At 32.5% G+C, this 16,271-nt stretch overlaps 1 protein-coding gene across 6 annotated transcripts; it reads right to left on the bottom strand.

Moving 5' to 3' along the window:
- Positions 1-3,032: 3,032 nt before the first annotated feature.
- Positions 3,033-15,516, bottom strand: LOC127727023 (uncharacterized). Of its 6 annotated transcripts, none has more exons than XM_052234410.1 (3): positions 15,388-15,516; positions 11,154-13,780; positions 3,033-3,589 (listed from the first exon to the last, which is right to left on the bottom strand). In XM_052234410.1, the coding sequence occupies exon 2, from the start codon at positions 13,728-13,730 to the stop codon at positions 12,141-12,143; it is 1,590 nt and encodes a 529-aa protein (XP_052090370.1). In that variant the 5' UTR covers positions 13,731-13,780; positions 15,388-15,516; the 3' UTR covers positions 3,033-3,589; positions 11,154-12,140. The 6 variants fall into 6 exon arrangements, 2 of the variants coding, with proteins under 2 accessions (XP_052090370.1, XP_052090371.1); XM_052234411.1 differs by having other exon boundaries at positions 15,315-15,390; XR_007993739.1 differs by lacking the exons at positions 11,154-13,780; positions 15,388-15,516 and adding an exon at positions 15,315-15,371.
- Positions 15,517-16,271: the final 755 nt, after the last annotated feature.

Genomic DNA, 16,271 nt, shown 5'->3' with positions numbered 1-16,271 from the left:
TTCAAAACGGAAAGTCCCTTATCAAATGGCAAAATCAAAAGCTCAAACACATCAAACGAATGGAAAACGACTGTCATAACTGTTAAGCGCGTAGGTCAAATTTATTACTAAAAACTTCGTATGCAATGCAGTTCTCTGGATAAGCAACAGGAGCTTGGTGTATGACCCCCCCCCCCCCCTCCCTTCCCCCCTTTTCTTCTTTTCCTTTTTTGTACTTATTTTTTTTTAAGTAAAAATCATCTCAATTTTAAATTTACTTTCACTCGTTTAAAGTGTTCTTGCTCTTATCCAAACGATATTACAATAACAGTAGTTTATATTTTTGCCCTTTTATTCTTATTTTCCACAATAAGAATAGAAGGGCAAGATAAAGGCAAACATAGACTAGAGGAGGAAGGGCTATGAACCAAAATTCAGTGTCAAAAACGAACATTTTTATTGTCGGACGAAAGATTCTAACTGTCATTCTCACAATCAAACGATTTGATCACTTAACTCGTTCAACAGGTCTACAATGCATGTTAAATTGTTTAACATTTCACAGCGGTATAACATGTTAGTACTTTAATTATTAATGATTGAGTTAAGCCTTTTCAATTGATATTCTATAGTGTGTCTTTCTATGTTGTGATGTTACACTATTGTTTCAGATAAGGGTGAAGGTTTGGTACCATTAAAACGTTTAAACCCGCTGCAATTGTTTGCACCTGTCCTAAGTCAGGAATCTGATGTTCAGTAGTTGTCGTTTGTTGATGTGGTTCATAAGTGTTTCTCGTTTCTCGTTTTTTATATAAATTAGACCGTTGGTTTTCCCGTTTGACTGGTTTTACACTAGTAATTTTTGGGGCCCTTTATAGCTTGCTGTTCGGAGTGAGCCAAGGCCCCGTGTTGAAGACCGTACTTTGACCTATAATGGTTTACTTTTATAAATTTTGACTTGGACGGAGAGTTGTCTCATTGGCACTCAAACTACATCTTCTTATATCTATTATCTAAAATACTCGGTTTTTACATCGCGATGATCGTGAGGTCATTTCGATGTATTGCTATCGCCTAAATTTCCATTATGCAAATTAGTTTTGGGTTTTCAACCGATCTATAAAAATTATAGATCCGCGGTCATTACAAGTGAAAAAAGTGCATTTTTATACATGCGATTCCGTTCTCCGTTCGTACGATGTTTCAACAAAATATGGAATCATTTCAGTTGTTGATTTAGTACTGAAAATTTGACTGAATTATCTCTTATTAAATACGGTTTTATATGTTTAATTGGTGTTTAAAAAAGAGGTCAGGTGCTCTTGTTCATTCATAAAATTATCGTTCATTCATAAATTTATCGTAAAATCAAAATCACTACACAGGTTACAAAGGTTATACGTAGTGTCAAATGATTACCTGTAATCTAAAAATAGACAAACTTAACTGACTCCCCTTACTAATGAAATGGACCTGAAATTTATTTCACATGTTTTCGAAATATTGAAGATAATAATAATAATAATTAATAAATTCTTTATTCAACGAAGGTAACACATTTAACAAGATCATTTTTCACAATGTTTCCTGAAAATTAATAAATATCAAAGCAACATAGAGCTGTTTGTTCTTGTTCGTATAATGACGATTTAATGTCATGTTTGTCTGTGATGACCCCCCCTTTTCGGGATTGCATCAGAATTATAGTTATCTCGTATCGCATGAGGATGACACATATCAACTGAGCAATTATGTTTGGAACTTAGTTTTAAGAAATGATGTTAAAGTAACATTATGAAAATTTTTTTAGTAAGCTGAAATATATATTTATTTTTTACATGTTTATGTCTTATAAGATATTTTATTTCTGTCCCGTTTTTCAACATTTGCGTCTGGAAAGTTGAAATGTTTTAACTGAATGGTTAATTTAAATTAATTATGAAAATTGTTAAAATTAAATCAATAACGGAAATTATTGCCCAGTTACAAACACTACCAGGGGATAATCCATAATGATTTCTTTTTGAGTTATATGTTTCAGCACATGTATATATATATATATTATTAGCCCCAACTTTAGCCTTGTAAAACGTTGTCTCCTTGTGAAATATAAAACGTATTAAAAATGATTTCCTGCTAAAGTCTTTTATTGATATAAAGTTAAAACCTTCTTGCTTCTCACTAGACATTACTCCTGTCCTGTCAGGTTTTATTCTTATATATGTGGATAAAAAATAAAAGTCCCCAAAACATTAACATGGCAGCAATTGCTTTTACAGTCTTTAAGGCTTTGATTTTTTTTACAGAAGAGTGTCCACCATGCACTTGCACTGCACTATAATAATAGTAGAATAGAATGATATACAAATAGATGAAAATTATATATACATGCAACCGTAATATTAATATAATATATAACAACAAACCAGTGTATTCTCTGGGACTATTATTAGATAAGTATAATAGTCCAAGGTATACTGATTTGTATCACTACAATATAATAGTTATTACGGTGAGGTTGAATTTCCTGTCATTTATTCATCATCCAAGCACCAACTTGTATCAGAAAAAATTTCTCTGTAAATTAACCTCAGTTTCAGGTATAGAGATGTGATCTGTTTCTGTGACATGTGCTTTTGACCATCCACAAGAACCTGCGGTCATCCGATGTTCAGTTCTTCAGTACTTTGATTTTATATATATATCTCCGATTTGATTTGATTTTTGTGTTCACAGCATCTTTTTATATATTTTATTTTTATTTCTTGTATATCTGTCATTTAGTGAAACATTACATAATTTCAATACATATCTACTTCTTGAGTTTTAACATGTAAAATGTGCTTATTAGTATTAGGAAACGGATTAACCTAAGTTAACAACTTGTTTCCGGATCCTGTTAATTATTCAATTGTAATAATATGTTCATACTAAATTATATATATTGTTTAACTTGAATTTAATTAATAAAATATATTTATACCAATGTCATTCCTATTCTAAATCGTGTAACGATGGCACAAGTACGTTATTCGCTAAGAACATGAAGGAAGCAACTTTACATGATTTATTTAACGAAAAAATACAACACGAAAACAAACTAAGGCATAACAAATGTACGAATAAAAGATACTGACTTAGATAACAAAGATATCCTACTGGCAAAAGCTTTCCTGATAAGTTTTATTATACTGGCAAAGTGTCAACATATAAATGTATGTTAAGATCCTGTTCTCTGTCTATTTTTCGCCGGTCTTCCTCGTTTCAGATTACATTTTGGCCAACCTTGTTGTTTATTGGCTAAGCAAGATAAATAATGATGTTCCTTAAAGTTTGCACCTTTAATTTCTACCCATCCTAACTTTATATGTTCAATCTTGTATTCTTTTGGTAATGTTTTTAAATATGATCCAACATTTTGGGCGTCATACCCTGACAAGTGACTCAGTAATCTTTCTCTGATACAGTCCCCAGATTGTCCCACGTATATGATAAGTTCGTCCTCCTTTATAACAAATATTCCACTTGTTTCCGCCTCGGGTAAATCTGATACTGATCTATTCTGTGATATAAGTGAGCTGCATTGATAATCTTCACAACCACGCTTCTCCTAGAATACAACCAAAGCAAATTCTTAGAACTAATAAATAGAACGTATATTCATATCCTTACCCTATAGAAATAAGGAGTTAGCTGAATTGATAACCTTCACAAGTCAATCATGCTTCTCCTAGAATATAACCAAGGCAAATTCTTAGAAATGATAAATAGAACGTCTTTACATATCCTTACCCTATAGAGCTAACAACCACGCTTCTCCTAATATACACCCAAATCAAATTCTAGAAATAATAAATAGAACGTATATACATATCCTTACCCTAGACATTAGACGCTGCATTAATAATCCCTACAACTACACTTCTCCTCGAATACAACCAAACCAAATTCTTAGAACAAATAGATAGAATGTATTCACATATTTTTATCCTAGAAATAAGATAACTTTTCAAAGTTATCGTACTGTCTTGTTGACGAATCTACGAACTGATTCGATATCGAAAGTAAAGTAAATTTTTGTCTTCTTTTGCTTTCCATTTTCGAAAAAAATAACTATTTTCTAGAACATAGAATATATCAAGCACTTTAACATTTGATGCCTGATGTATAACGACTGATCCTCTTGATTTGATGCACAACAAACGCACGGTGTAAAAAAAATAAAGTACACACTCCAAAGTTGATAAGCCTTGTCTAAATGAGTACAGGACAACGATTGATACAAGGCAAATTTACCGACTTCTAGCTTTCAATCTTTGACAGACTGTCCCAGCAATAGTGCAGTAGTACAGAAAATCGACGACACCAAAATAACATCCGTAAAGACGTCCATGATAGGATTGATCTTTATGAGTATGTGTTTTAGATAGCTTTATTTTTTTTAATTTCTTTTTTTCTTCAAATCCACATAAAAAGTAAGAAAACAAACATTTTCGGAATATACAAAATGTAAATCGTCTACGGTCTAATATGAACTGAATTCTATAGACACAAGTTGACTGCGTTTGCCATTTTGTTTGTTTTAAAAGTAGCTGCACCTTTCTTCTTGTGTTGATTCTAAGAGCATTGTAAAGACACATATATAGATATAAGAAGATGTGGTATGAGTGCCAATGAGACAATTCTCCATCCAAGTCACAATTTATAAAAGTAATCCATTATAGGTCAAAGTACGGTCTTCAACACAGAGCCTTGGCTCACACCGTACAGTAAGCTATAAAGGGCCCCAAAAATTACTAGTGTAAAACCATTCAAACGGGAAAACCAACGGTCTAATCTATATAAAAAAAACGAGAAACGAGAAACACTTATGAACCACATTAACAAACGACAACTACTGAACATCAGATTCCTGACTTGGGACAGGTGCAAACAATTGCAGCGGGTTTAAACGTTTTAATGGTACCAAACCTTCACCCTTATCTAAAACAATAGTGTAACATCACAATATAGAAAGACACACTATAGAATATCAATTGAAATGGCTTAACTCAATCAAAAGACATATTAACACAAGTGAACATACACTAAACGAATAAATTTGATCTATGATACAATGTAAATACGTAACAAAATCAATAAAATAAGGGATGAATAATTAAACTAACAGTATTATACCGCTGTGAAATGTTAAACAATTTCAGAAAATCAACAATAACCTTAAACAAAAAATCCTTATACATGTATATATATAATACGAATCTAAATCCGAGTAACAAAATGTTATCCATGAGTTTTAAAGGGTATCAATAATGGAGAAACCGTAACTCGTGCTGCTGACTTTTACGCAATATTGAAATGGCTAGTTGAACTAGTGAACTTATGCCATCACAGAAATGAAAACACCCCATCAGAAATGCTGATTATTACAAGTTAGTAATATAACGTATGTAAATATGAATAAAAGTAAATATAGGGTGTTCATCGTTAAAACAGCAACCCAACAACCAAAGAACGTATAGAGGTCAACATCCTGTCTTCAGCAATTGATCAGTTTCTTCGAGATATGTAAAGCTTTAAATCGATTCGAGTCTAGGATAGTATTAATAAAAACCAATTTAACTATCAAAAATCAACACCCAATCTCCTAAAAGTAAAAAATAAACACACACACACATTAAGGTATCACCGAAAACCAACAGTGCATGACTAGCAATCTAATATATTGAAGTAAGTATATGTGATTTCACTATTTTAATAACCGTTTTGACGAGTTAGCGAGTTACGACACATCTGAGTTTTGTCCAGATTGACTGACGAGGTTCCTGACTTTAGATAGGTAAATGAAAATGTGGAGGTATAAAATTCGGTTTTAAGCATCCCTTCCCCCTTTAATCTCGATCAAGGAAAACATGGTACAATGAAAATCAATTCAGAAAAATCTCATAACTTTACAATAGAACGGCAATAGGCAACTAAAACACAGGTACACGTAATTTGAACACGAAAAAATATCGCATAAAAAAGTGCTCACAGGAACTGTAAGCAAGTTCAAAGTATTTAACTTACTCAAGTTAATCATAACCATGCCGTCCTTCTCTCTAATATTGAATAATTCATAAAGAAACGATTGAACATTTACTGTTTTAAATATTGATACCATAATTGGTATTTTAAAGTATTAACGTATCCAAATGAATTTAAACTTAAATGCGAAAGATAGTAAAAATTTTAACTTTATCAATAGACATTTTTCGAAAGAGCTTTAATCATTTATTGATTGATTCGTGACATATAATGTGCAAGATCGTAAACATAAATTAAAATCCACTTTTTCCTCTTCTGATTTATCGAATACTATTGTGATTCCGTAATCTTTGCTTCTTACTTTTCTTTTTCTTCTTTTTACTTCGTATAATATCCAATGAATTTGTCCGTTTTACATGCATGCTCACGGTGACCTATGGTTGTAAACTTCTATGTCATTTGGTCTCTGGTGGAGAGTTGTCTCATTGGCAATCATACAATATCTTCTTATTTTCATATCACAATATTATCATTATATATATATATTCATATTGAATACTGAGAAGACTTCATATGTACGATTGACTTGTGTCTCATCAATTTTGCTTAGATTTAGCTAATAAAATATGTTTAAACCAATCAAAAGTATGCCAGACAGGCTTTAAATCAATTTCTTTTTTAATTATGAAAAGTTTTATCAAAATATCACAGGTTTATATGTTCCAAACAATTTCATGCCTGTCAACTTAGAATCAAAACTATCATGTAAAGTTAGATTTACATGGTCGTTGACAATTCTCCTTTTAATCTATCATGACTGAAACACAATTTTCAATGTCATAATGGATTTTCTATTGCTTGAATGATAATAATGATAATAATAATAATTGTAAATAATTAAAGATTAGTAGAAATTATATCCGAGTAAAACAACAAAACATTCTATCCGTTTTCTTCAGTATTTTCTGGTGTTCAAGAAGTTTGGTCCACATAAACACATAACAAATATGCAAAAAGATCACAAACACAAAACACTGACAAACATTCAATCAAGTTGATTTGAAATCGCAAAATTGAACAAGTAAATTATTCCTCACCATCTCTTGCAATTGTCTGTACTTAAAATATCAAAATTTGCGTCAAAATTTGACATTAATATGATCATATTCCCGATTTAGGGGATTTTACGAATTCGGGAAGTCCGTATTTCTAATGAATGAGTTGAATATCCCTTCCGAGAAACGAATCGCAGAGGAAGTTATAAAAATAAATAATGCTATTTTAAAAATTTAACGTCGGGAACATTTCTATTGGACATAATGTATACGCAAATATTGGCAAAATTGTTAGTGCTAATAATAAGTAGATTGAAACCTATTTTTAGTTTCACTTTAACGGATTTACAGAAATCGATTGTATTGGCACTGATATAATTGACCTCATGCCACTAGATTCAACGTCCGATATGAGTCGTAGTCTATTTTGTTAGTGTATGCAACTTTCTACTGTTTAATACCGGAACAGGATTATCTGTTTTAGTCCGGGAAGTTACAACTTGAATAGGGATCCAATGAAATTTTAGAAGGAAGAGCTAATTAATACTTCAAATTCCTTGATGCTCTTTTTAATCCACTGCGTTTGTAAATATTGCGTTTTAAATATACATCGTAAGTTATAACCAGGTAGACACGAAACTGTACTAGATCCAGAACAGTGACCTCGTTTTTACTATACCTGTGAATCTAACTTAGATCTGATAATTTCAATTCATCAGTAATTCAACCAAATGTATATATAGGTGAACATAGAGGCTTTTTGGGGCCTTGACCTTTTTTCCTCTGCTGTAGACATTTTCAATATAATTTCAAATTATTTCTTTTGTTTTTGTGTGTGTGTTCTTGTTATTACTAAAACACACTTACTTTGCGGTATTTTATTTGTCGCCCCTCCTACTTGAAATATTTTAAAAAATAAAACTGATGATGAAAAGGAGGGGTGTCCATGTCCCCAAGCCCCTGTGTGTGTCCATCAATCTGAAATATATTTTTTTTAATTGGCAAAGAATACGACTCTACAAACAAGTGGTTTATTGTTATGCACTTGTCCACTTGAAATTAATAACAACACAATTATATATCTCTAATAAAAATTGGCAATCAGTTACCGTTCTTTCTTCGGTATATTTCACATTACCGAAGTTATTTGGACCCAAGTTTCATGTATATCACCAAATCGATTAAATTCATGTTTCTCTTCGATCAGTACGTGCACAAAATCATTTCGAAAGGAAACTTTCATAATGTACAAAGCATATTTAAGGAGTGCATATAAATACAAAAAACAACTCGTAAACAATACTCGGAAATAAAATCTCTTCCTATATTTGCTATAAATAGATCTTTTTGTTACACTCCTGTTTAAATCGGTTATTTTATGTCGCCTTATTACTTGTAGATAGTGCATGTGTCCTTCACAATAGTTTAATTTACAGATGTTCTTTCTCGTCCCACCATTTTTGCCAACACTGGAAAAAGATATTTTCCTTAATGACTTAGTAAATGATTGATTATAGTTACAAATTACAGTTATTACTACGGTTATAATTACATGTATAGAGCAAGCTGAAAATAAATATTCTCATTATTCGAAGGACTTTTCACAATTTAAATTGCTTCCAGTAAAAAAATTAAAAATACTGTGACGCAAGGGCATATTAATAACAGCCCATTTTTGGATTGCCTCTTTGACAACTTTAATATAGATGTTAAAATATACCACAGATAATAAGCGAAACATAACAGCAATAACTAATTTAAAAAATGTTTATAATATACACTAAACATATTGCACATTTGGCATTTAATGGAATTTGATAAACAGGAGTAAAAAAAAATAAGAGAGAATTCTATTAAAAGTAAGAAAAAAATAAGTCTATTGATGAAATTAATAATAAAGAACGGGGTTTGGGTGATCCTGTTGTAGTGTCGGGCCAATATTTTTTTTTTTTGGCAATTCCTGTTTTCCTTTGTTTGTATAATTAAATACAAAAATTAATCTACATGCAGCACACCGCGACAGTTCGAACATTTCATTACAAGGAATATATAATGCTTTTGTATTTAGGAGAACTGTTTTAATTAAAAAAAAGTCCTGGAGATTGTTCTACAAGGTACTATCGGCAAATGGTAAATGCTAATTTTTTTCCATAACGCGTGGTCACGAGGAATTTACAGGGTATTTCATCACTGGAATAGAATTTTCAGTTTTTTTTTTAACAAAAAAAAAAAAAAACAATCATGGAGACAAATTTGAAACAGCACATGACCCAGATAGCCTGATTTGGATATGGGATATGGCATTATGTTTTTTTTTAATCGAAAAGGTCTATACTTTACGGTAGTGTGACTAATACAGGTACTCATACTACCACGAATTAACTTTACGGTAGTGTGACTAATACAGGTACTCATACTACCACGAATTATCTTTACGGTAGTGTGACTAATACAGGTACTCATACTACCACGAATTAACTCTTTCTTAACTTTGAAGAACCACTTAGGTCAACTGTAGTTATGTCAAAAATGTCGCATTCTGATTTTTTTTGTCTTCTTTCTTTTTTTTTTTTTTTTTTTTATTCTAATCTTGTATTACATTGTCCCTGTCTTTGCTTATTATGAGATGTCCTAGTCGTGTGTTGTCCTGGTTTTGACTTATCACGAGATGTCCTAGTCGTGTGTTGTCCTCGTTTTGGCTTATCATGAGCTGTCCTAGTCGTGTGTTGTCCTCGTATTGACTTATCATGAGATGTCCTATAGTCGTGTGTTGTCCTCGTATTGACTTATCATGAGATGTCCTAGTCGTGTGTTGTCCTCGTTTTGACTTATCATGAGATGTCCTAGTCGTGTGTTGTCCTCGTATTGGCTTATCATGAGATGTCCTAGTCATGTGTTGTCCTCGTATTGGCTTATTATGAGATGTCCTAGTCGTGTGTTGTCCTCGTTTTGACTTATCATGAGATTTCCTAGTCGTGTGGTGTTCTCGTATTGGCTTATCATGAGATGTCCTAGTCATGTGTTGTCCTCGTATTGGCTTATTATGAGATGTCCTAGTCGTGTGTTGTCCTCGTATTGGCTTATTATGAGATGTCCAAGTCGTGTGTTGTCCTCGTTTTGACTTATCATGAGATGTCCTAGTCGTGTGGTGTCCTCGTTTTGACATATCATGAGATGTCCTAGTCGTGTGGTGTCCTCGTTTTGACATATCATGAGATTTCCTAGTAGTGTGTTGTCCTCGTATTGGCTTATTATGAGATGTCCTAGTCGTGTGTTGTCCTCGTATTGGCTTTTTTTCAAAAGCATTGTCTATTTGTCTACTTTGCGGTATTATAATTTCCTTTGTTTTAGATATAGGAAGATGTGGTATGAGCGCCAATGAGACAACTCTCCATCCAAGTTACAATTTATAAAAGTAAACCATTATAGGTCAAGGTACAGCCTTCAACACGGAGCATTGGCTCACACCGAACAGCAAGCTATAAAGGGCCCCAAAAAATTACTAGTGTAAAACCATTCAAACGGAAAAACCAACGGTCTAATCTATATAAAAACGAGAAACGAGAAACACGTATGAACTACATAAACAGACGAAAACTACTGTAATCAGATTCCTGACTTAGGACAGCAGCGGGATTAAACGTTTTAATGGTACCAAACCTTCTCCCTTTTCTGAAACAATAGTATAACATCACAACATAGAAAAACACACTATAAAATATCAATTGGAAGGCTTAACTCAATCAAAAAACGTAAATTAGCACACAATGAACGAATAAATTTGACCTGTGACACCTGAATGCAAATACACAGTTAATAAAAAATTAAAAGGGATAAATAATTAACGGTCAAAAGTAAATAAACAGGTTTAAACAAATTTAAAGTATGATATCACTGTGAAATGTCAAACAATTTTTAGAAAATTTTGTTTGTTTTGATATGTGTCAAGATTGTTTAGTTAATTTTGTTTATTTGACAAACGTTTTATCTTATTTTCTCACATTGCATAGTTTCAATACATAACGTACGTATGATCACGTATATGAGAAATAAAAAAAAATGTTCTACAAGTATTATGCACTAGATACACACTTAACTGTACTTCAGCTGTTTGATACAAAATGTTTGCAAATGAATTATAAAACGGATGTGCATCTACTATACATTCAATTTTGCACATATCGAAATTTTAAAAGTCAGGAAATGCTTTTATTGTAAACAACGTGATCATATAAATGATAAAAGAGACAAGCCTGTTTAGGAACGTCAGTTCAATCTCATTTAGATGTGTGTGTATCGCTCCCACATGCTATAAATGACCCTTCATTTGTGTGTGTTTTGTACTGCCAAAAAACATAATAAATTCACTGTTATTTTATTTTTTCTTCTTCTTGAATATCATCTATAATCGCATCTCATAAAGTATAACGGTTTTAAGTGAATGAAATGGTCAATCATAATAGTTATTTGTGTAGAAAAAATTATGGCTAAAATATTTCAATTTATTTCAAATCCTTTAGACACCGATTAGAGCGAGACGAACTACAGTAAGCTTTCTGACATAAATTTAAAGCCGCGTGAGCTTTTGCCATCACTTTATGTCCGTCGTTGGTTTTTAACTTTAAAATCTTCACCTCTGAAATTTCAAAGCATATATTCTAATTCAGCAGTTATGACATTGACATATGGCATGTCCTCTATAAACGAGTCTATATAAGTGTAAATTCTATGCCATGTAGCTTTGATTACGCATTTGATTTATTTTTGCATGATGGTCTTACATGAAGGGCAAAGTCTATACAATATAATAATATAATGAACGATGACAGCAACATAATTCTTTTTTTTAATCATTGATATACTATAAATAATCACAAAATGTGTTGTAAAGTCACGTCAAATGATGTATCGTACACAAACGTCTAAATATGTAACAAATTTATGTATTTTCTCACTGGGTAACATCTATTAAATATAACTATAGTATCACCTTAGGTTTTCCTATTTAAAGAAGTCAAAAACAAGTATTACGTATAGAGCATAGAGCAAGGGACTATATATCTCTGAAACATATATTAACTAATGGCCGATTTTGTCATTATCCATAATATCATACACAGAAATAGAAATACAACCCTTATTTATAACCATCAAACAGTCCTCTTCTGAATTATAAGACAGGCCCATTGGTCGGTAAATGTCATCCTTCTCTGTTCCAATAATCGTCAATAAATTGCCTTCTTCATCAAATTGGTGTATATTGTTTGATAACCACCCAGCAACATAAACCAAACCACGTTTGTCTACGGTCACACCGACTGGACCTTTCAGCGAAGTTAGTTCATGACTGAAAACAGGAATTCCTTCAGTGGTCAAAGCAAAAACGCGATTTGTACAATAGTTAGTGCAATATATCACATTTTTATTAACACACATGTAGTCAATGACAAATTCTGTTTCCATAGTTTTCTGATGTTTGCCTGTTATGTCAAAGACGGTTAGTTTTCGATAAGATGTTCTAACAAATATTGTATTGTTCGTACATGCTACTGCATAAAACGAGCCTCCACATCTGATTCGTTCACCCGGTGTTAGTGAGGGTATGTTGATAACCTGTATCCCACCTTCTCGTAGTGTCACCACTGCCCGTGAACAATCGAAAACTGCTATATCAAGTGCTTCATGCTCAAGGTAACGCTTCTGAAATGTTTCATCTTCAACGTTCAGTAGATATATACACGAATTTCTCATGTCTTTCAACAAAACTCGGTTATTGGAAATGAAACAACCACGGTTTATTTGAACGTTAACTTCAATGTCCAAAGTATCAAAACTAGATTTCAAAACGAAACTGTTTCTTTTTATCGAACAATTATTATCGATCCGCATGTTTTGGGTATCGATACAGTGATCGATACTTCGATATAGTTCGATAATTGGCTCATTTGGAATAGAACTAGCAATATCCGGGATCTCTTCATTCGTCAAAGATAATTTTTGTATAAGCTGTCCAAAAGTTGGAATCAAACTTTTCTCTTGGAGTTCACTGATTAACCCATTCCATTGAAATTCTGCATCTTGGTTTTGCCTGAGTCTGTTATTACTGCTAAGAAAACTAGCTATACCTTTTTGAATTCCACTGACTTCAATAAGTTTACGGAATGATTTCTCATTTATCTTATGTATAAGGATTTCTTGAACGCATTGCTGTAAATGCTCTATCTTTGATTTCTGAATCAAAAGATCTTGTTCATCCATTTCAGCCATGTTCAGCATTCTACCTATCTCATCATTAATAGCCAAATGAGCATCTCTTTCCATGATATCTAAAGTATGTATTATTCTTTGACGAAATGAACTTATTTCATCTTTTATTTCTTCTGACTTTTGTTTGAGAAGTAAAATATTCTCTTCTTTCGCCTTTATCGAAGTTGTAATCGTGTTTTTTAATAAGTCCGTACGTTCTTGTATGTTCTTAAGAGTTGACTGTAAATCAACAGATTCTAGTGCACTTGTTAGGGTTAAAGTTATGCACTTGTTGTGTTTATTGCTTAGGCAATTGTTGCATATCAATTGCTCGTGTTGTATGCAGATTGTGTCACCACATCTTTCCACGTCAACACTAGAGCATGAGTGCTCAATTAACCCATCACTTAATTCAGTATCCATTAAGATTATTTTGAAAAATAAATCTAGCTGTAGTCATTTACTTTAGTGAGCTATAAATAGAAAAAAAATACAATTGTTGACTAAAGAATATACCTTAAGCACCAATCATTAATCTTTTGTTGTGGGAATGCTTTTTTTAATTAATTTTGTTATTCTAAATTTCTAGAGAAAAAAAAAATGTTTAAGGAGGGAGGTGAAAAAATATATAGTTTGTTGTCATTGATAGTTAAATATTTATTATCAAACATTTCTTGTTCCTGCATGTTATTGATTTTTTGTCGGTGAATAATGGCTACGAGGCCAAGCCAATTTTTTCTATTATTTCACATTTATTTTAACGTGTATAAATGCTAAAAAGCGGCAGTTCCTCATATTCTAAATTCAAAAGTGAAATGCAAGGATGCTATAATTGCAATTGTTTACTATACATAATATTGGTTTAGTGTAAGCACTTCTTCATCGACATACATGTACATAACCAGAAAAAAATTATCCTAAATTATTTTAGCATAACTAATGTAGCCTCATCTCCCTGAAGCTAAAATGCATGAATATTGATCTACAAGAGAATAACATATATTGCTCACAAGGAAGCTAGAGTTCCAAATGGTGAAGTTGAAATCATCCTTTCAAAAATTTTACGGACGCCATAACAATTTGGTTGACCGTTATGGAATATCTGATTCACTGTTGACGACAGATATGTCCAAATCGTCGTAACCACAATCCCGTCATCCTTTTCCACGAATTTGACATACTTTTAAAATTAGACTTATCACCGGATTTGTACTTACATGATCACCACGACGGGTGCCACACTGATGTGGAGCAGGATTTGCTTTCCCTTCCGGAGCACCTGATATCACCCCGGTTTTTGGTGGAGTTCTTGTTGCTGAAGTCTTTAGTTTTCTGTGTTGTGTTTTGTATACTGTTGTTTTTCCTTTTTTGTCATGGCGTTGTCAGTTTATTTTCGCTTTATATATCATTCAACTTCGTTTTAGTAATTTCATTGAAGATTCAATCTTGTTTGTTTTTTCACTTGAACAAAATGTTCACTTTGTTAGATTAATTACTAAGTAAATCGATTAACGCAGTAACCATCGGTGCATTACATTTGCGCGCATTAACATTATATTTGCGCGCAAAAATCATTACGTTTGCGCGCATTCTTTTACACGTAAACTCAGGTAAATACAGGTAAACCATGCTTATTTTTAAATGAATGCTTTTTTTCTATTACTTTTAATTTTGAGAATTTTAAATCTGACAAGTGAACTACTCGGTAGAACGAAAATGCATGGCAGGGGCGGATCCAGCCATTTATAAAAGGGGGGGTTCCTAACCCAGGATAAAGGGTCCCCATTCAAATGCATTGATCGTCAGAAAAAAAGGGGGTTCCAACCCCCGGAACCCTCCCCCTGGATCCGCCACTGCATGGTTGTCGTGCTACTATTTAAATGGTTTTGTTTCTTTTCCAGATTACTAAATGCATTGCTAATGCGTAAAATTAACTGTTTGAAAATACCACAATTTAATAACAATGATTTTGTTTCTTATTTAGACCCGACGAAAGCAGAAACTTACGATTTCTATCTTGATACTCGCTCTCCATATCAAATCAAAATGAAGTAAATCCGAGAATTTAAGTTATACTTACTTGCAATGAAGGTGTGTACGGCTTGTAAAATTCAAAACAACATTATTGTTTGAGATCTGAATCATTATCTAACAAGTTTGGCTCAATGCCTGTACACGGTGTTAAATATGGCGTAATTATTTTAATGACTTTAATGAGGAGCGATCTGATACGAACCTATTAAATAATGCCTTAACCTTTAAACATGTTTGTTAAAATGAAATATATTTACTTATGATAGATTTGGAGACTATATATAGTAAGCATTAGGTTATCAGAGACCACCCAAGCAAGCATTAGGTTATCAGAGACCACCCAAGCATAACTAAGGAAACATTTAGAGAAAGCAATGCAATTTGTTTTGTTAAAATAATCTTTCTTGTGGATTGATTTATGCCGATCGACGATAAAACATACGGAATAATGCTGATCTTTATTGATTAAAAAACTAGATTTGGACTCTGGTGGATAGTTGTCTCATTGGCAATTATACCAAGTACATCTCCTTATTTTATAGTAAGTAAAAATTCGAGACTTCCCATTCCATTTATTTTGTTATCAAACAGTAATGAAAATGCAATGTATTTTTTGTTACAAGAACCACTTCTCGTCCGTCAGGGTTACTTCTAATCACTTGCAATGGAGTAGCCCGGACAATATACAGTCTTCAACAACAGACAGGTTTCCATTCAATATGTAAAGCTGTCGATCGTCCCGTGTCAATAAAAATTGTGAATAAATCTAACAGCAACAATAAAAAAAAATATCTTTAATACTAAAGTCTCCAAATAACGAAACAAACATCAAGATATGATATACCACAACGGACGAGGTTCCAAACTCGGGACTGATACATGCAAATGTAGTGATGTTAAATTGGTTTTCTGATGTCTCAACTTTCCCCC

Source organism: Mytilus californianus, unplaced genomic scaffold (genome assembly GCF_021869535.1).
Source record: "Mytilus californianus isolate M0D057914Y unplaced genomic scaffold, xbMytCali1.0.p SCAF_19, whole genome shotgun sequence".
Taxonomy (NCBI): Eukaryota; Metazoa; Mollusca; class Bivalvia; order Mytilida; family Mytilidae; genus Mytilus; species Mytilus californianus.
The sequence above is the reverse complement of the archived record's forward strand: the minus strand, read 5'-3'. Positions and strand labels throughout refer to the sequence as shown.